This window comes from Callospermophilus lateralis, chromosome 7 (assembly GCF_048772815.1).
Source record: "Callospermophilus lateralis isolate mCalLat2 chromosome 7, mCalLat2.hap1, whole genome shotgun sequence".
Classification (NCBI taxonomy): Eukaryota; Metazoa; Chordata; class Mammalia; order Rodentia; family Sciuridae; genus Callospermophilus; species Callospermophilus lateralis.
In genome coordinates this window covers 135,748,560-135,770,432 of record NC_135311.1, presented here as the reverse complement: position 1 = coordinate 135,770,432, position 21,873 = coordinate 135,748,560, and the positions used below count along the sequence as shown (strand labels likewise).

Genomic DNA, 21,873 nt, shown 5'->3' with positions numbered 1-21,873 from the left:
CACAAATTGGTGTGAATATACTTTGTATACAACTAGAGATATAAAAAATTGTGCTCTATATGTGTAATAACAATTATAATACATTCCACTGTCATATATAAATAAAAATTATATATTAAAAAAATATTATTCTTGGGCTGGGGGTCTAGTTTGGTGGTGGAGTGCTTACCTACTGTGCATGAGGCCCTTGGTTCTATCCTAAGCGCCGTGTGCGCGTGCACATCATACACAAAATTATTGTCTATGGCTTTTATGATCCTGAGGAATCTGTGTCTTTGTAGAATAGAAAAACAGAAAAATGTTTTTTCTTTCATATAGTTGTTAGCATGATACCCCATACTCCCATAGTGCTTCGTCAGAAAAATCTTGGGAGTATCACAGTGTCCTGAGAGAATGTCTTTGTAAAGCAATTAACACTGTTTACTGATCTTGATTATTCAGCTGAGCAGTCTTTGGGGTGCAGGAGACTAGAGAGGAATAGGAATATTATTTTGATCCGTCTTTATATATTTGCTATTCTGCATGTGTTTAGAGGTGCAAAGGAGACCAAAACTAGAGGTTAATAATAGGAGCTTTTCTGAGGTTGAACCATTCACCAGTGACTTGGGCAAATTATTTAACTTCTGCATGCTTTAGTCTTCTTTCTGTAATTTGGAGATGATATTAACTATCTCATAGGGTTCTGAGGACCAAGTAAATTAATGGGTCCAAGAGCTTGGAGCTGTTCTTGGCATATAGTGGGCTCTTAGCTAGAGGTAGGTATTGTCATCATCAGTCCTCACGACCACCAACGTGATTGGCTGGTGGATTGGACTTAAGATCGTGCATACATGCTAAAGGGAATGAAAATGCAAAGCAACCACTGAAGGACATATGGAGACAGCCCTTGTATTAAGAGGTCATTCATGGGGCTGAGGCTGGAGCTCAGTGGTAGAGCACTTGCCTAGCATGTGCGAGGCACTGAGTTCAATGCTTGGCACCACATAAAAATGAATAAATAAAATAAAGGTATAAGAAAATATTGTATCTGTTTTAAAAAAAAAAGAGTTCTCTTGTTTACTCATTCATCAGACATTAGGTGAGCACCTGCCATGGGCAAGGCTCTGGGCTGTGGACTGATATGAAAAAGGGGATCCTGAGAGCTCAGGCTTAGGCTCCAAACTTTGGTTTCACCCATGTACAAGCTGTCTCTGACTGTGAGCAGGGTCCAGAGCCCCCTCTTCCCCCACTCCCCTGCCACCTGAGGTCAGGCAGATCTCTATGAACTCTGGTGGTACCACTTCCAGATCTGAGATTTCTAAGCAAGTTGCTTGTCCTTTAAGCCTCATTTTTCTCACCTCAAAAATTGGAAAACTAATTTAGGTCGAACATCTGTAATCTGAAATGTTCCAAAATTCAAAATGCTGTGAAATCTAGAACATTTTTAGTGCTGATATGATGCTCAAAAAGTTTCTGATTTCAGAGCATTTTGGAGTCAAGTCTCTGCAAATATTCCAGAATCCAAAAGACTCTGAAATTTGAAACACTGCTGGTCTGAGCATTATGGGTAAGGGATATTCAATTCACAGTATTTCCTTGCATTATTACGAAGATTAAATAAGATGATGCAAGGGCTTGAGGTGTAGCTCAGTGGTAGAGTGCTTGCCTAGTATGCGTGAGGCACTGGTTCCATCCCCAGCACTGCAGGGGGGGGAAATGAGGGAGATAATGTGAATGAAGTGCTTGGCATGTAGTATGATCTCACTCGCTTATAGGTGCTATTATGATGATGCTCCCCCTCCACCTCTGTAGTCCTTGTTCTCAGAGAGGTGCTAGCCTGGTGTGGAGGAAGATCATACAGCACTGCAGGACGGTCTGTGTTCACTGTCTTACTAGAGGTGGAGGCACACCGCAGTGTAGCTGAGCAGGGGTGCTTTTCATGCAGTCTGTAGGACTGTGGAGTAGCTTTTGGGTGGACTTAATAGGATTTTGATGGGTGGCCCTGGGTAGTCACCTCTCTCCAGCTAGAGTGAAGCCTGTGAGCAAGGGCTGAAAACTTCCAGGAAGAGGCTGCCAGCATCAGGGGAGGGGTCTGAACTTTGGTGTGTGGGCATATCTTCAAATTGGTAACCCTCAACTTCAATTTCCTCTTTTTTTTTTTTTTTTTATAAGCTCTGGGCCTCAGATTGTCCCTTTAAATAATTGGGAACAAAGGAAAGCAATCCAGGAATTAATAGAGATTGCTGAAAAATGTCCAACCTCTAAATTCATCCCAGTTTCAGGGAATAGATTTCTTGCTAATCTGATTTTGAGATTTGTGTGTGTGTGTGTGTGTGCGGGGCATTGAACCCAGGACTTTGAGCATGCTAAGCAAGCATGAGGAATTTTGGGATAAGACATCTATCATCCATGAACATGCCTGTAAATTGTCTGCCTGGAAATAAGTGAACAGCTTTAAATTTTTTTTTTTTTTTTGGTATCAGGGATTGAACCCAGGGGTGCTTAACCACTGAGCCACATCCCCAGTTCTTTTTATTATTTTTATTTTGAGGCAGGGTCTTGCTAAGTTGCTGAAGCTGGCCTTGAACTCGTGGTGGTCCTGCCTCAGTTGCTGAGATTATAGGCGGCACTGCTGTGTTCTCCTTACTCCCTGTTTTTGAAAGTACAGATCTCAGACAGATTTGAGTGGCTCAGAAATTGTCTTGTATTGTTCAGTTTTGTAAAATCATGGCTCCTTCCCCAGAGGTTTGGGGCTGAGGATCCTACTTTCTCTCCTTATGTTCCCGGTGGCCAGCACAGGGCCAAGTACAGAGTAGGGCTCAGTATGTGTGAATGAACGGAAGGCTCCCATGGCTGGGAGAGTGTGTTAGTTGGCTTTCTGTTACTGTGACGAAATGCCTGAGCTAATCAACTTAAAAGGAGGAGAGGTTTATTTGGCTCACGGTTTCAGAGGTTTCAGTCCATGGTTGCTTGGCCCTATTGCCTCTGGGCCTGTGGCCGGGTCGTAGGAGCACCCTGTGGTGGGGAGTACTGTTTACCTCATGGCAGCTGGAAAAAAAAACAGGAAGGGGCCTGGCACCAATATTCCCTCAAGGTCATGCCCCCAATGACTTAACTTCTAGTTAGGGCCCGCCACTTAAAGGTTCCATCACCTTCCAATTGCCCCAGTGGCTGGGGACCAAGCCTTTAGCACATGGGCCTTTGGAGGACATTTCAGACTCAAACTATCGCAGAGCATGAGATCTAACTGCTTTCTGGTCTGTGAACTTCTGGGTTTAAGCCATCATGAAGCAGGGACTGAGGAGGCCCTTCAGTGGTTCCTGGTCTTCCTTTGCTTTCTGGCCAGTTGCCCATCCACCTGCAGGTGGTGGTGCAGAGGGTGAGCTCATGGAAGAGGTCTTTCCAGAAGACAGTGAGGACTTCCTTTGATGACCAGTTTCATTGAGCTAATCCATGAGCTTGTGAACATTTTGTGCACTGCGCTTATTTTGGGGGAGAGGGACGAAGGTGGGGACAGCTTGTTAAGATGGCAGATTTCTGGGTCTGGGGCTGGGGCTGGGGCTCAGGGGTATAGTGCTCACCTAGCACGTGCAAGGCCCTGGGTTCGATCCTCAGCACCACATATAAATGAATTAATTAAATAAAGATTAAAAAAAAGCAGATTCCTGTGTTTCAGTCTTACAGGTTCTGATCTGGTAGGTGTGGGGATGGGGCCCAGGAGCCTGCCTTTCATCCTAGGGAGTTGGATATTGATGGTCCTGTGGAAAGTATTAGCTTAAGTTGGGGTCTGCACATAGGTCAGCGGGCCAGATCTAACCTGCTGGCTCAGGATGGCTTTGACGTTTTTTAAGCCTTATTGAAAAAATAAATAAATAAAACTGGGTACAGTATGTGTGCTCTAGTCCCAGCTACGGGGAAACTGAGGCAGTAAGATGGCTTAAGACTAAGCATTTAAGGCCATCCTGGACAATAATAGTGAGACCCTCGCCCCCATAACAACAGAAAACCAATACATAAGTAAAAGGAGAATATGTAACGTATAGAAAGCCTAAGCTATTTACTGTCTGGCCTATTGTGGAAGAAGTTAGAGCTTTGCCTGAACTCTCCAAGGTTATTAAGCCTCTAGCTGTCATGTACATGTCAGAGTGGGTGATCAGGAAATTTATATTACAGATAAAACACATGGGTAGCTGGTAGCATGGCCCTGTTCTAGGTGTAAAACTTTCCCTTTAACCTTCAGTGCTTTGCACATAGTAGGCACCTAGTATTTTTGTTGGATGAATGGTTTATGTTTCTACTTTCAGGTGCTGTTGAATTAGAAAACCTGCCCTTAAAGAAGGATGCCTTGAAAGAACTGGAATTGCCCTTTGAAGTCAAAGCTGGTATGTGGAAGTAAAGAGAGGGAGCAAGTTTTGGATCTCAGATTATTTGGAAATGAAAACTGAGAGCCTTGGAGTTTGTCTATTTGAGGAAAAGGAAGGATAGGAAGTGTGAGTTGAACTCAGTCTTGGAGCCTGGTCTCTGAGCCACTGTGTCAGCATTTCCTGGGGCTGGCAGTGGGGAGATCAGGTGATCCCCAGGCCCACAGAGTCAGAATAGCCCACAAGTCTAATAAGCACCCCAAGTGGTTCTGATGTTTACTAAGGTGTGAGAACCTCTGTTCCAGATACAGAGGGTTCTTACAGAGGATTCATGATAGATGTTACTGAGAGGTTTTTGAATAAGAGGTGGGCTCTGGAATACTATGCTTAAATTTAATTTTGTATTTGCCATTTTTGGCTTTGTAACCTGGGACATATAAAATTGTATAAAAGTCATCATAAATATTGAAGAGAAGGTAATGGGGTTGGGAGGTAGCTTAGTAGTAGAGCATGTGCAAGGCTCTGGGTTCATCCCCAGAACTCTAAAAAAGAAAGGAAGAAGAAAAATGTCAATGTCAAGGCCATTCTGTTATCTTAATCTGACAGGTAGCTTCTTCTTGAGTTCTGTATCTCAGAGGATAATGATCACACTGATACTGTTTGCTGCTTTCAGAGGCACAGTTGTAGGTGGGCTGTGGGGTCCTCGAGAGAACCTCTAGTACATGCAGAGGCTCTGTGATTCTTGCAGCCAGGGCTCACCTCTTACAGTTGGACTTAAAGAAAGCTTATATTCTGAGAGACTTGGTTAGAAATGGAAGGAGTTGGGAAACAAGTATCACGAGTTTGTCAGGCCATTTAACTTTCTCTTCAGCTGTGGTTCTCTGAGTTCTTTATTACAGTGGCCGTACAGGGCTGGCTACCTGTGTTTCAGTTAGTGATGGCTCTGTCAAGGTTGGAAAGAGTGTAGGTCTGATAACTTCCAAGGAGTAGTTATCAACCAACTGGTTCATAATTAACAAGAAATGAGTTTTGTGTCCAGGGCTTATGTGTGTGCAGTGGTTAAGAGACACCCCAAGAAAGTTTAAAGGGGTTCCAGCTGGAGAGAGTTTCCAGAGGAGGGAGGCTGCCTTTGGTGTGGTGTCTCGCTGAGCTTTTTCCAGCTTGCTGCATTTTGCCTGGCTGTCACAGAGCTCAACTTGTTTCACATGTGGAAGAGTCTGCTGCATAATTTTTTAAATTAAAAAATAAATGGCGAAAGTAATCATGCCCTGTAAAGGGAACTAGAAAAAGTCTGAGAAACGGCAAGAATTAAAATTGTGCACAGGCATTTAATGAGCTTTTCCTTCTGCTCCCAGGCTTTATTGGAAAAGTGACTCTTCAGATCCCCTTTTACCGCCCACATGTGGACCCCTGGGTGATCTCTATCTCCAGCCTCCACTTAATTGGAGCCCCTGAGCAAATCCAGGACTTCAACGATGAAAAGGAGAAGCTGTTGGAAAGGGAACGCAAGAAAGCGCTCCTTCAAGCCCTGGAGGAGAAGTGGAAGGCAAGGCAGAGAGTGCTCTGGCTGCAGGGACATTTGTGGGGACACTCCCGAGATGAGCAAGCACTAGACTCTACTAACACTGGTTCTTTCCCTTGCAGAATGAGCGCCAGCAGAAAGGGGAATCCTACTGGTATTCAGTTACTGCCTCAGTTGTTACGAGAATTGTGGAGAACATTGAAGTAAGTCACGTTGACTTTTATAAGAGTAAACATGAAAGGGATCTCTCAGGCTTAAATGTGTTTCACTTCTTGGTTGCTTGTTTCTTGTGGGTTTTACTGATGCAGGGTGTGGAGGGTTGGCTGCTCAGGTGTGCCCGTTTGCAGGCTGGGCCAAAAGGAAAACCTGAAAAGCAGGCCTGTGCTGTGTGCCAGACGTGGGCTTTTCTTCTTCAGCTGCTGCGAGTAGGAGTTCTCATTTAACTTCCATTTCCCTTACTACACTTTCTTTTTGAGTGTTGGAATCCCACTTGCTAAAGAATGCATATCCTCAGAAGCCAGGCTGCTGATGCCTTGATGACTCTGTGGTTTCAGGGCAAATCGCACTCTGATCTCAAGTTCCTTCATCTGTGAAATGAGAGAGCTTGATACCTGGTGTCTAGTAGATTATATAGCAAATTGTGAGCAGCCCACGAAGGTAGTTAACCTCTCATGCATCTACCTGGTGGCAGTTTGGTGAGTTACAGTGCTAGGGTGATTGGTCATGTTTTCTACTATAGTTACATTTTTTTTTTTTTTTAAAGAGAGAGAGAGAGAGAGAGAGAGTTTTTTTTTTTTTTAATATTTATTTTTTAGTTTTCGGCAGACACAACATTTTTGTTTGTATGTGGTGCTGAGGATTGAACCTGGGCTGCATGCATGCCAGGCGAGCACGCTACTGCTTGAGCCACATCCCCAGCCCTATAGTTACAATTTTGTTTTGTCTTCAAAACCAAATCAGGGTCCATGCTGATTTTTGTGAATATCATGAAAGTTAGCCCATACTTATGACCACCAGGGTTTTCTTGAAATGCCAAGGTGACTCAAGCCAAATGTTATGCTCCCCCTAAAAAACAGAGTCTGGGTAGTTGGTTTCCTAACTTTCCTACTTTGACAAAAAGATTGGTACGCTTGAAGTGACTACTTTGAATTCTGTTTCAGGCAGTTATTTAATATTTATTTTAGCTGTCATTGATTTTTTTTTTTTTTTTTTTGGTACCAGGGATTGAACTCAGGGGCACTGACTCATATCCCCAGCCCTTTTTTGTATTTTATTTAGAGACAGGGTCTCTCTAAGTTGCTGAGGCCGACTTTGAACTCGTGATCCTTCTGTCCAGGTGTGTGCCACTTCGCCTGGCTTGTCATTGATTTTTTAAAACTGAATACTTGTTATTTTTGTTTTAGTTTAATTTTAATAACAGCTTTATTTAGATATCATTCATACACCAGAAAATGGTTTAGTTTTTTAGCATATTTACAGTGTGCATTGATCACTGCTATGTAGTTTTAGAACATTTTCATGATCCCCAGAGAGTCTCACGTTGAATTGGTAGTCCCTACCAGTTCCTTTCTGCTTTCCTTAGCAACCACTAATCTACTTTCTCCATGGAGTTGCCTCTTGTGGACATTTCATATAAAGAATTTCAAGTCATATTGAGTTGATAAATTTATGAGTCTTTGTAGGGGAATGACAGGAAATGTGAGTGGTGGGAATAGGAGGTAAGGGAATAATTCTATAAACTGGGCCCCCTCTGCTGACCCCCACATATTTTAAAAACTTTTTTTATAGCCTTTCCTTTAGGTTCCTTTTATAACTTACTGGAACCTTTACTTTGTTATGTATTCTATCACTTTTTACTTTGAAATCACAGTAATGTTTACAACAAAAAATCTTATCTTTGGGCATAAGTTGCTTAGTGCCTCGCTGTTGCTGAGATGGACTTTGAACTTGTGATCCTCCTGCCTTAACCTCCTGAGCTGCTGGGATTACAGGCATGCACCACCGTGCCCAGCTAAAGTGTTTTATTTTTTAAGCTAATCTTTGCCTCTTTTAAAAATATCATTCTACAAATTTCTGATTTCCTGAGTATATCTGAATATCAGTTAACATAACACAACAACATTATATCTGAAACTTGAACGAAATAGGCTAAGAAAGCTCTCAATTCCTTTTTGTGGAAAAAGTGGCAAAATGTTTTCATATTCCACATTGACAACCTTCAAACAAATGTGACTTTCCTTATAACCTTGAAAAATATATTTAAATTTCATCCCAGTGTAAAGAATGACATAAAATCTTTATCACTTATTGATGACAGGTTACTTTTATCCAGTTGCAAAACATTAAGTGACATAAGTAAATCCCCAACTAAATTTGTTATTTTTATATAAATCTGAAAGAGCTACTATTACTAACAATTTCAGTTTGGAGAACACCAGCTTGGTAAAGTGCTAAGTTGCTTAGGGCCTTGCTAAGATGCTGAGGCTGGCTTTGAACTCGTGATCTTCCTGCCTCAACCTCCTGGGCCACTGAGATTATAGGCTTGTGCCACTGCACCCAACATCAGATGTAATGTTGTCCTCCAATTACACAAATCTTTTAAAATATAAAGCTTAGAACAGCAACTTAGTGAGACCCTGCCTCTAAATAAAATAAATAAAAAGGGACTAGGGATGTGGCTCAGTATAAGCATCTCTGGGTTCAACCCCCAGTACCAAAACAAAAACAAAACAACAACAAAAAACCTAATATACAAAAAATCCAGTATAATTAGTGTTATAGTGACATAGCTCTCCTTAATGTTAGCTTAGTTTTAACTTTTAAAGAATCCATAGTAAAGGATAACTGTCATCACAGTTGTGCATAGGTTAGCAGCATTGACAAAAATTAAAGAATAGCTTTATCTATTGTAAGTTCAGGAAACAGTGTTAATTATCAGAAGCAGGCTCACTATCTGATGTATAAATGTATCATTGACATAAAACACTTATGTAGTCAAAGCAAATCAATGTAAACCAGGTTTTTAAATGGTGGTGTGGCCCTTTTTATGTCAGATACATGTATGGTTACCTTGCCTGTATCAAACCTACATAGCTTTCATACTTTTACACAACACTTGGACAAAATTTGGACAAACACATTTATTTCTCAGATGTATACATATCTTTAGTCTCACATTTTTAGAGTGTTAATTATAGTGTAATAACCTCAAATAAGGGTTAATTATTTAACTAGAATTATAAAACAATCATTTAAAAGACTTTAAAATGGTATGAACCCTAATTCCTTTAAAGTTTAGTTTCCCTAACAGACCCAAGAAATTATCTTGACAAATAAGAGCAGATCAATGTTTTAAGAAAACCTTTCTGTTTTAACACATAGAGAATTAGATTGTGGTTTTTTTTTTTTTTTTTTTAAATCATAAAGCTTTTATTATTGGTGGTTCAAAACATTACAAAGCTCATGACATATCATCTTTCATACATTTGATTCAAGTGGGTTTTGAACTCCCATTTTTACCCCAAATACAAATTGTAGAATCACATCGGTTACACATCCACATTTTTACATAATGCCATATTAGTGACTGTTGTATTCTGCTACCTTTCCTATCCCCTACTATCCCCCCTCCCCTCCCCTCCCATCCCTCCCATCTTCCCTCTGTACCCCATCTGCTGTTGTTCAATTCTCTCCCTTGTTTTTTTTCCCCCTTCCCCTCACAACCTCTTATATGTAATTTTGTGTAACAATGAGGATATTAAATACATAGGTGATTTTCTTATTTTTCTTACCTACTCTGCTCAAGAACTTTATCAATGACTTTCTACTTTTATTTTATTTATTTATTTATTTATTTTTTAAATTAATTTTTATTGTTGGTTGTTCAAAACATTACATAGTTCTTGATATATTATATTTCACACTTTGATTCAAGTGGGATATGAACTCCCATTTTTACCCCGTATACAGATTGCAGAATCACATCAGTTGCACATCCATTGATTTACATATTGCCATACTAGTGTCTGTTGTATTCTGCTGCCTTTCCTATCCTCTACTATCCCCCCTCCCCCTCCTTCTCTCTCTACCCCCTCTACTGTAATTCATTTCTCCCCCTTATATTTTTTTCCCCTTTCCCCTCACTTCCTCTTGTATGTCCTCTTTGATTATTCCCCGCCCCCCTTTACTGTACTACCTCCCGCTGTTGGTTTTCATTGATATTTTCCATTTCCTCTTCCTGTAATATTTTGCCGAGGATGTTTTGAAGAGATGGTTTTCTAGCTGCAAATTCTTTTAACTTTCATCTTCCATCCTGAAGCTTAATTTCGCTGGATACACAATTCTTGGTTGGAACCCATTTTCTTTCAGTGTTTGAAATATGTTATTCCAGGATCTTAAAAATATGGAACGCTTCACGAATTTGCGTGTCATCCTTGCGCAGGGGCCATGCTAATCTTCTCTGTGTTGTTCCAATTTTAGTATATGTGCTGCCGAAGCGAGCACTAGATTGTGGTTTTGTATCAGTACACTGAAAATTTGACTTTAGGAAAAACCCTTACATATCTTTAATTGACTGTACTAATTATAGCCAACTTAATCACATACACAAACTCTCTTAGGATTTATCTTCCACAAACCTTGTGTAACTTACTTAGATACTCTGCAACTTCTTTACATCTGTAGTTTTGTCCTCTCTTTTTTGTCTTGGAATTTAAGACGAAAATCTTATTCTAATCTTTTTTCATCTAAAAACATTTTCTTTTCCTTACCAAGTATATTTTTGTACCTATAGCTTTCTTATATCTCTTTCCTAGTTGCTGACTGTTTTTAAGTTTACATTTTGAAAAAATCCTTATGAAATTGCTAAATTTAGACAAATTCTCTTTAATTAGATGAAATACGTTTTTCCAATTCAAGCACAGATTAAATCCTTTGTATTTTTTGCATATAGAATTACATTGTTAATTAGAAGTTTAGCTCTTAGTAACCTTGCTTTTAGTGAAGACCCAGAATTAGTAATCTTAAACTGTTTTTCCATTTATCAACAGTTTGTAAAAACATATGTTGTTTCATAGAATTTAAGAAGGCAAGAATACTTTATTTTATATTTAGCAGTTGATGTTTTAGAATCTTAACTTTGCAAATTAATCAGATATCTCCTCTAATATATAAAGGTCAGTCCCATTTATGTTCAATCTAATTTGCCTATTTTTAACTCTTCTTCTTAGATTACCCATGAAAACTAATATTTCAGTCTAGTTAACATTGTAAGCTATTTTCTTCCTGCCAAAGAAAAATGCTAAAAACAATGGATATTACATTTCACATTTCAAACATTTTTTAACCAATCAGTGCTCTATTGATTGCCCAACTCCTAGGGAAATGTATGGATTAGTAATTATAAAGACATCTTTATTTTTATTTTTTCCAATCAATTTAAATTGATCATTTTGTTTATTTGTTTCTTGATTTAAAAGGCATCTGGATCCATTTCTTTCTTTCTTTTTGTTTTTTAAATATTTATTTTTTAGGTGTAGATGGACACAACACAATGCCTTTATTTTTATGTGGTGCTGAGAATTGAACCTTGGCCCCGCCCATGCTAGGCAAGCACTCTACCATTGAGCCACAATCCCAGCCCTGGATCCATTTCTTTTAAATTTAATTTTATGAGCTCTCATTTATCTATAAGCCAATTTTGGTACCATGTAAACACTATGTAGACACAATATACAATATGCAGGAGTGCATAAATACACATAAAAAAGAGGAAATAAAGATTTATTTTATTTTACTTTTTTGTGGTGTTGAGGATTGAAGCCAGGGCCTCATGTATGCTAAGCAAACACTCTGCCATTGAGCTATATCCTGAGCTAAAGTTTTTTTTTAATACCTTTAGTTTATTTATTTTTATGTGGTACTGAGGATTGAACCCAGTGCCTCACATGTGCTAGGCAAGTGCTCTGCCACTGAGCTACAGCCCCAGCCCCGGAAATAAAGACTTTGTAATTTTTTTTTTTTTTTTAAACCAGAGACAGAAAGCTACAGATGTTTCTTATGCAGACTGTCAAATTTTACCCTTTAGAAGTTACAACAGATCCTGTCCCAGATGGCCTTTATGTGAGTGAGCAGTGGATTATAGACTAGAGACCTGGGACAGGCCTGAACAGTGGGGAGGGCTGAGCCAGTTTCTCCCAATCCTATCTAGACACTGAATCAGCCACTTGTCCATCCATGAGGTAGAGCCACTTCATTCGTCACCATTGTTTATCATCATTTTTAGAACCTTCAAAGAGAATGCTCTTGTTCCATTTCCAGTATATTTGAGAGTTAACCCTTGAATAATTGGCCCCTGAATAAAGACAGGATAAACCAGAAGGCTATAAAACAAAACAAACAAAAAAGACTAGTTAGATAAAACACGACTAATTGGAACAAAAAATATATTAATTTATATAGGACCAAAGGTGAATTCAGTAGAAAAAACATGAGCTTAATAACGAGATTTTCAAAAAAGGATAGGAAAGGGCTGGGGACATAGCTCAGTTGGTAGAGTGCTTGCCCTGCATGCACAGGGCCCTGGGCTCAATCCCCAGCACCACCAAAAAAAAAAAAAAAAAAAAAAAAAAGGACACGACTGTAATTACTCCAGTACAGGAACACATCAGATTAATCAGATTAGAGTCAGCCCAGATACTTAATATGTCAGCCCATAAGATTTGGGGAGAGGGTGGACTTCTGAAAGATTCTTGAGAAAAAGAAAACATACACATGGGATCTTTCCACTTTCTTTCCCTGTGCAGTTGTTCCCCATCTGGAGGGAAGAGAAAAACCTTGTGGGAAGTGGGGTGTCCCCTAACATTCCCTGGCTTATAGGTACAGATGTCTTAAAAGGTCTGGCTCCTGGTGCAGCTGGCCTTTCCAGTTCCCGTTTGCTTTGTCTCCCTCTTTCTCTAGCATTTTGTGAGGAACTTAGCAGAATCCCAGAGTATGATCAAAAATACAACAGGGCTGGTGATGTAGCTCAGGTGACAGAGTGCTTGCCACGCGTGCACAAGGCCTGGACTCAATCCACAGTAACACACACACACACACACACACACCCCAAAAAAGATACACAACAGCCATTTATGTCTCAGCAGCTTGGATTTAAAAGTGAAGGTTTTTTTTCTAGTTTCAAACCAGTTTGGGCAATTGCTCAATCAGCTTCTATATGTAGGCCTCAGAGGGGTAGATATCAGGCAAGTGGCTAAGGAGTAAGGACAGTTGCCATTTTTAGCCCAAGAAGCATTGAATAGGGCATCCTGACCCAGAGATGGAGGGTACGCTTTTACCTTAGACGTGAATTAAAGTTCCTACTGATTTGAGCCTTGAGTGAGGTCCTATTAGTTTTTGTTGGTGTAAAGAGAAAGATGAGAGGGTGAGATGAAGAGAAAGGGGTCTCTTTATGCTAACAGGCTTTGGGGTTCAGAATCTTGTGCTCACTGGCCTTGGGACTCTACAAAGGTGTTGTCCTTGCCAAGAACCTTTCAATTTCCAGTGGGCGAGATTTGTTCTCCAAAAAGATGGAGGGTGAAAGCCTTAATTCTTACCCCTGAGGGCTGCGTGTCTGAGTTCCAATCAAGAGATCTGCAGATTTTTACTAGAGTGTGCTCTAGCCCAAACCCATCCATTACCTCAATTTTTCCTGTAGTCACCAAGAATCTTAGGTGGAGAATGGAGGTCCAGACGAGACTGAGCAGAGGAAGCACCCAGAAAGGACAGGGGAACTGATGATGAGCAGGCAGGGAACCCAAGTGTTCCAGGCTAGAGGCTTCCGCAAGACTGAGGCAGCACAGAGCCCCTCCCCTTGCGACCAGGCCAGAAAGATTTCAGACAGTTTGCTCAGAGTAACAGACACTCATTAGAAGGGATAGGAAAGGGGAGAAGGGGATGCTGTCAAGGAGAGAGTGAGTCCTCTTGGAGAGGAGAGGGATAGTGCACCTCTCCTGCTTCCCTAGTTTTTTGTTTTTTGTTTTTTTTAAAGAGAGAGACAGGGGCTGGGGATGTGGCTCAAGTGGTAGCGCGCTCGCCTGGCATGCGAGCGGCCTGGGTTCGATCCTCAGCACCACATACAAACAAAGATGTTGTGTCCGCCGAGAACTAAAAAATAAATATTAAAAAAAAAATTCTCTCTCTCTCTCTCCCCCCCACTCTCTCTTTAAAAAAAAAAAAAGTTAGAGGAGGAGAGAGGAGGGAGGGGGGAGAGAAAGAAAGAGAGAGAGAGGAGAAAGAGAATATTTTTTAATATTTATTTTTCAGTTTTCAGTGGACACAACATCTTTATTTTATTTTATGTGGTGCTGAGGATTGAACCCAGCACCCCACGCATGCCAGGCGAGCGTGTTACCACTTGAGCCACATCTCCAGCCCCTGCTTCTAGTTTTATTGGGGGTCCCAGAGGAGTTTCCAGACAGTCTTGCCCAGGTCCATCTCTTGACATTTTTTTTTTTGTGTTTTTAATATTTATTTTTTAGTTGTAGTTGGACATAATACGTTTATTTATTTATTTTTCTGTAGTGCTGAGGATTGAACCCGGGGCCTCACACGTGCTAGGCGAGTGCTCTACTGCTGAGCCACAACCTTAGCCTCCTTATCTCTTGACTTTTGACATCAGACTTTGAAGTTCCCACTGTGCTCGACAACTCTAGGTCACTTTGGCCCTTGCTGACTGGTTCTAATTGGAACCTCTTCTTACATATTTTATGAGTGGGGGAATTTTCTTTACTTTCCTGAGTTCTGGGTTCTGGTTTGTGTGAGGGTCACAAAAGTCCCCCCTTCAGGCTAACTTGTGATCTAATGGGTGTTTTGGGCCTGCATTTCCCCTGCAGAGGAAGTTTACTGAGTACTGTACAAAGTCTGGCAGGGCTGAGAAAGCCTGTGGGGTCAGCACAGTGGGCTCAGTTGATAGAAGTATTCCCTTAACCTTAACCTCGTGCTCCCGCCACTCATTCCCTATCAATAGTGGGCGTGAAGTGCCATCTCCTTGTGCTTTTTTTTTTTTTTTTTAGTTGTAGATAGACCCAATACCTTTATTTTATTTATTTATTTTTATGTGGTGCTGAGGATCGAACCCAGGGCCTCCTCCGTGTGAGACAAGCACTATGCTACTGAGCCACAGTCCAGCCCCTCCTTGTGTTTTTGATTTGTATTTCCTTAATGGGCAGTGATGTTGAGGACCTTTCTATATATCTATTGGCCATAGAGATATCTTTTTTTTTTTTTTTTTTGTCCTGGGAATGGAACCCAGGTCCTTATCCACACTAGGCAAGGGCTCTACCAGAGCTTGCTCCCAGCCCTGTGTCTTTTTTTTTTGGAGAAATATCTATTGGAATTTTTTTGCCTATTTAGCAAATTAGTTTGTGTTTTTATTAATCAGTTATAAGAACTCTATATAGTTGGAATGCTAGTCCCTTATCACATATATGATTTGCAAATAGTTTCTCCCATTTTTCATATTGTCTTTTTATTTTCTATGTTACTTTTAATTCACTGATAGAGAGTGACTTTTCTGAAGCCCCCTTATAGGGCCAGGAGAAATACATATATGTATACATACAAAGTTTACGTGCCTTGCTGGTGTTTCTGGATTTAAATACTGGGACATACAAGATAAGGTAGCACAGCTGGCCACTATGGTGCACACCTGTAATTCCAGCAACTTGGGAGGCTGAGGCAGGAGGATTGCAATTTCAAAGTCAGCCTCAGCAACTTAGTGATACCCTGTCACAAAATAAATAAATAAAAAGGCCTGGGGGTGTGGCTCAGTGTTGAGTGTTCCTGGGTTCAATCCCTAGTATCAAAACAACAATAGCAGCAGCAGCAGCAGCACCAGCAAAAAACAAGAGTGGGAAGAATACAGTGGTGTTCTCTTTTTTGGTATCAGGAATTGAACTCAGGGGTGCTTAACCACTGAGTCACATCCCCAGCATCTCCCCCCCCCACCCCCCCGCATTTTGTGGTGCTGGGGATTAAACCCAGGGCTTCATGCATGCAAGGCAAGCACTCTACCAACTGAGTTATATCCCCATCCCATTCCAGCCTTTTATTGTATTTTATTTAAAAACAGAATCTTGCTGGCTTGCTTAGGGCCTCGAAGTTGTTGAGATGGCTTTGAACTTGTGATCTTTCTACCTCAGCCTCTGGAGCCGCTGGGATTACAGGCATATGCCATCATATCCGGCAATATTGTAGCTTTCTTGTTGAGATGACACTAATCACAAAGAAATATCATTCAGGTGCAGCTGATAGTTATAATTTTTAGGAATTTACAGAATAGAGGATATGTGTGTTATGTTTGTGTAAAATGCCTGCTGTGATGTACCTGTGTGGCTCAAAGGGCAGTTTGTCCTCTACCTATAGAATTCCATCTAAATGTTTTTTTTTTTTTTTTTTTTTTAATTCTCCCCGTTGCAGTTAAAAATTCAAGATGTCCATTTACGCTTTGAAGACGGTGTCACCAATCCTTCCCACCCTTTTGCATTTGGCATCTGCATTAAGAATGTATCCATGCAAAATGCTGTGAATGAGCCTGTGAGTATGAAATGTGATTCCAAGCTGGGAGGAAGGCTGTGTTCTAGGGGTTCAGGACTCTGCTTTTTGTCCTGCAGTGTTGGGGAAATGAGGGTGCATTCTTTTCTACTATATTCCTTGGTAGGATGCCTGTCTCTTTATCTGAAGACAACAAATCTAGTCTGCTGAGATAGGGAAACAGTTGATGTTCTACTTAGGTTGTATCACTTTCATTTTATGCACTAGAAACTGAGGGGCAGGAAGGACATCATCTGTTTTTTTCTCACTCATTGTGTTTCATAGTTTCAGCTGCTACCTATGAATTTTTGCCAGTGGATGTGGAAAGCACATCCTGAACTCCATTCTCTACCTCTCTTTTGACCTTCATGTTCATGCCTCTGTGGTGTTTTAGGCTTGTCTGATAAGACACTTTCTCTCTATTTTTACCTTGTACTTTTTTTTTTTATTGGTACATATTAAGCAGAATGGTGGGTTCGTGTGGTGTGTGGTTCATGCGTGTAGCATAGTTTCACTCCCTAGTTCCTCCCATACCCTCCCTCTTTCCTCTCTACCCTGTTACTGTCCCTTCTACTTCTACTTTCATGATGTCCATTATCCTTTCCCCCCTAGCTTCCACATGTAACAGAAAATATGATAAATGTCTTTCTGAGTCTGACTTATTTTGCTTAACATGATGCTTTCTAGTTCTATCCGCTTTCCTGGAAATGACATAATTTTATTTTTCTTTATACCTTAACAAAACTCCATTGTGTATATATTCCACATTTTCTTTATCCATTGACCTGTCTGTGGACACCTAGGCTGATTGTGTAACTTGACTGTTATTGTCTTTGACACGAGGTATGTGGGAGTCTGCCCTGCCCCACCAGGCAGTTTTCCAGCAGAGGGCAAATAGATATCTTAGAATTGAATTCAGTTCTGGCACCAGCCAGAGTGGTTCAGGCCCCACAGGTGAAGGCTCAGGCCACTAGCTGGACCCCACATCAGATGTCAGTTGTAGGTTTCAGGTTGTGACCTGTCCTTCTGACTGACAGCCATAAAGCCACAGTTTCTGTGATCTGTTGTCAGGTTTGATAATTTGCCACGATGGTTCACTGACTCAGGGAAGCACTACCAATTTATAAAGGATATGATAAAGGATGCAGATGAACAGCTGATGAAGAGGGGCCTATGCTTTATCCTCTAGGGTTCAGCAGTCTAGAAGCTCATCAAATCTCAAGTTCATTTTTTTTTTTTTTTTTTTTGCAGTGCCAGGGGAACCCAAGGCCTCACGCGTGCCAGGCAAATGTTCTACCCCTGAGCTTAATTCCCAGCCCTTTTTATTTTGAGACAGGGTTTCACCAAATTGCCCAGGAGGATCTTGAACTTGCTATTCTCCTGCCTTAGTCTCCTAAGTAGCTGGGATTACTGGTGTGTACCATCATACCTCATATTTAAATTTTCTTATAGAGCTTAATCTCTATTCTAACACCCAGAGGTTAATGGGGATTAGAGTGAAATTCCCATCCTTTGAATCACCTGGTGACTGGCCCATCTTAAGGCTATCTAGGGGTAACACCCTAAGTCACCCATTAGTATAAACTCAAGTGTGATAAAAAGTGGTTCATTATGAATAACAAAAGACAGCTCCTATCATTTTAGGAGCTCTGTGCCAGGAACTGGGGACAAAGACCAAGTGTATTTCATTTTATACCACAGCTATTTCATGGGCAAAGCAATCCCATTACATTGTCTGCCAGTTCCCCCCATGAAACCCACTTTTCCCCTCCCTCCCTCCCTCCCTTCCAAATATTTTTATTAGTTGTTGATGGATCTTTATTTTATTTATTTATTTATTTACATGCGGTGCTGCTGAGTATTGAACCCAGTGCCTCACACGTGCTAGGCAACTGCTCTACCACTGAGCCACAACCCCAGCTCTCCCCTTTATTTCTTAACATGCTGTTGAATGTTACATCTTTCAAAGAACAAAATTGCAACAACTTAAAGATCTTCATTGGCTTTATTTTCTATTCTAGAATTGGGCAACATTTCATTCTGGAGAGGAGATTCAGTGTTATGGGCTGCCCTGCCCTGCCCTGCCCCAGGGGCTGGTGTTATAGAGGGCTGAGGAAATCAGTCAGGAAAGAAGTAGACTGGTCATTTCATAGTTGCTTTACTTATAAGGGGGAATAGAGCAATGGGAAAAGTAACTGATTTATTGGTGTCAGATTACTTTAGGGTACTGATCAAGATTAGAGGATGTAAGGACCAGGGTACTACTGGTCAAGATTAGAGGATGTAAGGACCAGCCAGAGGAAACCCATTGTCATACCCCTTGAATCTGTCCTGCCTGGGAAATTTGGCTGTTGTCTCTCATTTGTCCTTTTATGGAAGGTCAGATAAACAGCTTAGTTTCAACTGGTTATAACTTTAGTATGGGTGATTCCATTTTGATAGTCTGGTTTGTGGGGCCTAGTGCAGGAGCCTAGCCTAAACAGTGGCCTCCTATCATTTTTATTTAACAAAAAAAAATATCAACTGATAGCTTTTGAGTCTTTTTATGTGCTAGGTACTGTTCTTGGCACTTTACAAGATTAACTCATTTAATTCTCAGGTTCACTACCACTGTTATTCTCAGATCAGTGGCGGAGGACAAAGCAGAGAGATGCAGTAGGCCCAGGTAGTCCAGCTCTAGGGCAGAGGTCAGCAAAGGGTGGCTTGTGGCCAGATTGGCACCCACCTGTGTAAGTGAAAGCTTACTGCATCCCAACTACACTCAAGTTAGTGTTGTCAGGGCTGCCTTTGTTCGGCAGCCACAAGGTAGTAGCTGCAGTAGAGACCCTGTGGCTGCGGGGCCTATGTGGCCCTGTAGACAGGGTTTGCCCTCCTGTTCCTCACCCTTTTACTCTGTATTCTTCAACTTCCACATCCTCTGTGTCCTGCTGATTTTCCCTGTAATAGTCTCAAATGTGGCCCTTCCTTGCCATCCTCATGTGACCGTCGTCCTGGGCCTGTGTCCTGTCAGCTCTCTCTGGGCTGATGAAATACCTTGTTCTGTGACCTCCAGGCTCTTTTCACTCATTTCACATTGAGCCTCCCAGCCTCTCCTACATTGCTGTGCGCACAGAGGAAGAGGAAACTTGTGCAGCACAGGGGCGATGGCTGTGGCTGCTTGGGGCTGGGAGTGGGGGACTCAGAGAAGCCAGGTGTTTCTAAAATGGACTTTCTCCTGTGAACTTGCTCATCATCTTGACTGGTTCCTGACTTGTTTTCTCCACTATACCAGGGGGAAGCTCTGCTCTGGGCTGACAGGTACTTGCCTGTGTCAAACCTTCAGAGGCTCCGTATCACTTAAAGCCTGAATTCCCTTGTATGGCTTAACTTCCTTTCCTAGTGGCTTTGTTTCCAAGGGCTGCTGTAAAACACTGCTGCAAACTGATGGCTTAGAACTGCAGAAGTTTATTTCTAGTTCTGGAGCCCAGACATCTGAAATCAAGGGGTCTGCAGGGTTGGTTCCTTCTGTAGGCCCTGAAGGAGACTGTCTCATGCCTCTGTCGTTGTGTCTGATGGTTCCTGGTGATCTCTTGACACTCCTTGGCTTGTCGATGCCGCAGTAGAATCTCTGCCTCTCTTGCCTGGTCTTTTTTCCTGTGTCTTTTTTTCTTCTTATAAGGATATCACCCATTAGATTAGGACCCACAGTCATCTAGCATGATCTAGTTGTAACTACCAAGACCCTATTTTCAAATAAGGTCACGTTCGCAACTTCTGGGTGGACCTGACCTTTCTTGGGGGGAGGACACTGATCAACCCAGTATCCTTAGGAACATTCCAAGCTACTTTTCTCCTCACTTGAATCCCCACTCCAAATATGTCTTCCTACACATGGACCAGTTCTGCCCCTGTTCCACCCAGAGTTCTAGTTATACAGGTATGTTCAGTGTCTTCCGAAGGTGTCACAGCTTTTTTGACCCTGTCTTTCCTGCTATGCAATCTTTTGTGAGAAATCTATTTCTTTATTTTTTGGTACTGGGGCTTGAACCCGGAGATCCTCAAACATGGAACCATATCACCAGCACCTTTAAAAAAAAATATTTTTAGGTGTAAATGGACACAATGCCTGTATTTTATTCATTTATTTTTTTATGTGGTGCTGAGAATCAAGCCCAGTGCCTCACACATGCTAGGCAAGTGCTCTACCATGGAGCTACAGCCTCAGCCCTGACCAGCATTTTTTATTCTTTACTTTGAGACAGGGCCTCCCAGAGTTCCTTAGGGCCCCACTAAGTTGCTGAGGCTGGCCTTAAACTTGCAATCTTCCTGCCTCAGCCTTCTGAGTTGCTAGGGTTACATGTGTGAGTCACTTTGCCTGGACAAACTTATATGTATTTTGATACTTATCTGTACAATGATCTTTTTTGTTTACTTGTACATCTTTTTTTTTTTTTTAATATTTTTAGTTGATAGACCTTTATTATTTATTTAAGGTGTTGAGCATTGAACCCAGTGCCTCCCACATGCCAGGCAAATGCTCTGCCACTGAGCCCCAGCCCAGCCCCACTTGTAGCGTCTTATGTATTCTTTCTCTGCTTCTTCTGAGTAATGGAAATTATTTATTTGTATGTTTATGACCTCAGCCAGCTAGATTTTGAACTCTTGAGAGCAAAGCCATGTTTTAAATTCAGTTTGGTGTTCCCAGTGCCTTGCAGAGGACCTGTGTGTGATGTTCCACACACGTTGTTGAGTGAGGGAATAATTCAGGAATAAAAACAGTCATCTGTTTCTTCCCTGATTTTCTTACCTCAGGTACAGAAACTAATGCGGAAAAAGCAGTTAGATGTGGCAGAGTTTGGCACCTACTGGGACGTCGATTGCACTTTATTGGGGGATCTGCCTCAGGTGGAATTGCAGGTAGGTTCCTGGCACAGGGCTTTATTAGAAGCTGGCTCTGAAGGAAGGTGGCACAGGATTCCTGCCATGCAGGTTGTCGCCTCCTGCAGTGTCTTTGCCTGAGGGGCTTGATGTCTGTGACTGAACAATGTACAGTTGTGTGTATTTTAAACTTATGTCAGAGTGCCATAAGCGTGCCTTTTTTCCCTGCTTAAAGTTATATTTTTAAGGTGTGTTCATATTGTTGGTTCATCGCTTCGTACTGCTATACAGTGTTCTACTGTTTGCAGGTAACATGCCGTGGTTATCCAATCTCTCAGTTACCATGTACTGGGTGTCCAGATTTTAAATAAACAGAACACCAGTTCTGATTCTCAAAGAGGAGCTCTTAATGGATTTTATGTTGAAATGCTACCTTTAGTGGCATTCCTTTAAGATATACTTAGAATCATGGGATATGAAGTATTACTGATTGTGAAGGATAAGAGGACTTAATCTTTTTGTAAAGAAATTATAGGTGGTTTAAGTGAAATGGAGGAAAATGACTCATTTGTCCCCCACCCAGGG

General features: G+C 41.3%; 1 protein-coding gene and 1 non-coding gene across 8 annotated transcripts in view; one reads left to right on the top strand and one right to left on the bottom strand.

Annotated features, from left to right (window-relative positions):
* Vps13d (vacuolar protein sorting 13 homolog D) overlaps window positions 1-21,873 on the top strand; it is a 245,867-nt gene that overhangs the window by 6,289 nt on the left and 217,705 nt on the right. For all 7 annotated transcript variants that reach the window (XM_076861265.2, XM_076861268.2, XM_076861267.2 and 4 more), the window contains exons 3-7: window positions 4,284-4,361; window positions 5,696-5,886; window positions 5,985-6,065; window positions 16,318-16,434; window positions 21,223-21,327. In XM_076861265.2, the coding sequence (XP_076717380.2) occupies window positions 4,284-4,361; window positions 5,696-5,886; window positions 5,985-6,065; window positions 16,318-16,434; window positions 21,223-21,327 (572 nt within the window). The remainder of the gene's footprint in view (window positions 1-4,283; window positions 4,362-5,695; window positions 5,887-5,984; window positions 6,066-16,317; window positions 16,435-21,222; window positions 21,328-21,873) is intronic.
* On the bottom strand, window positions 10,259-10,365 carry LOC143405396 (U6 spliceosomal RNA). Its single transcript, XR_013092093.1, has one exon. It is a non-coding gene; the product is annotated as a U6 spliceosomal RNA (small nuclear RNA).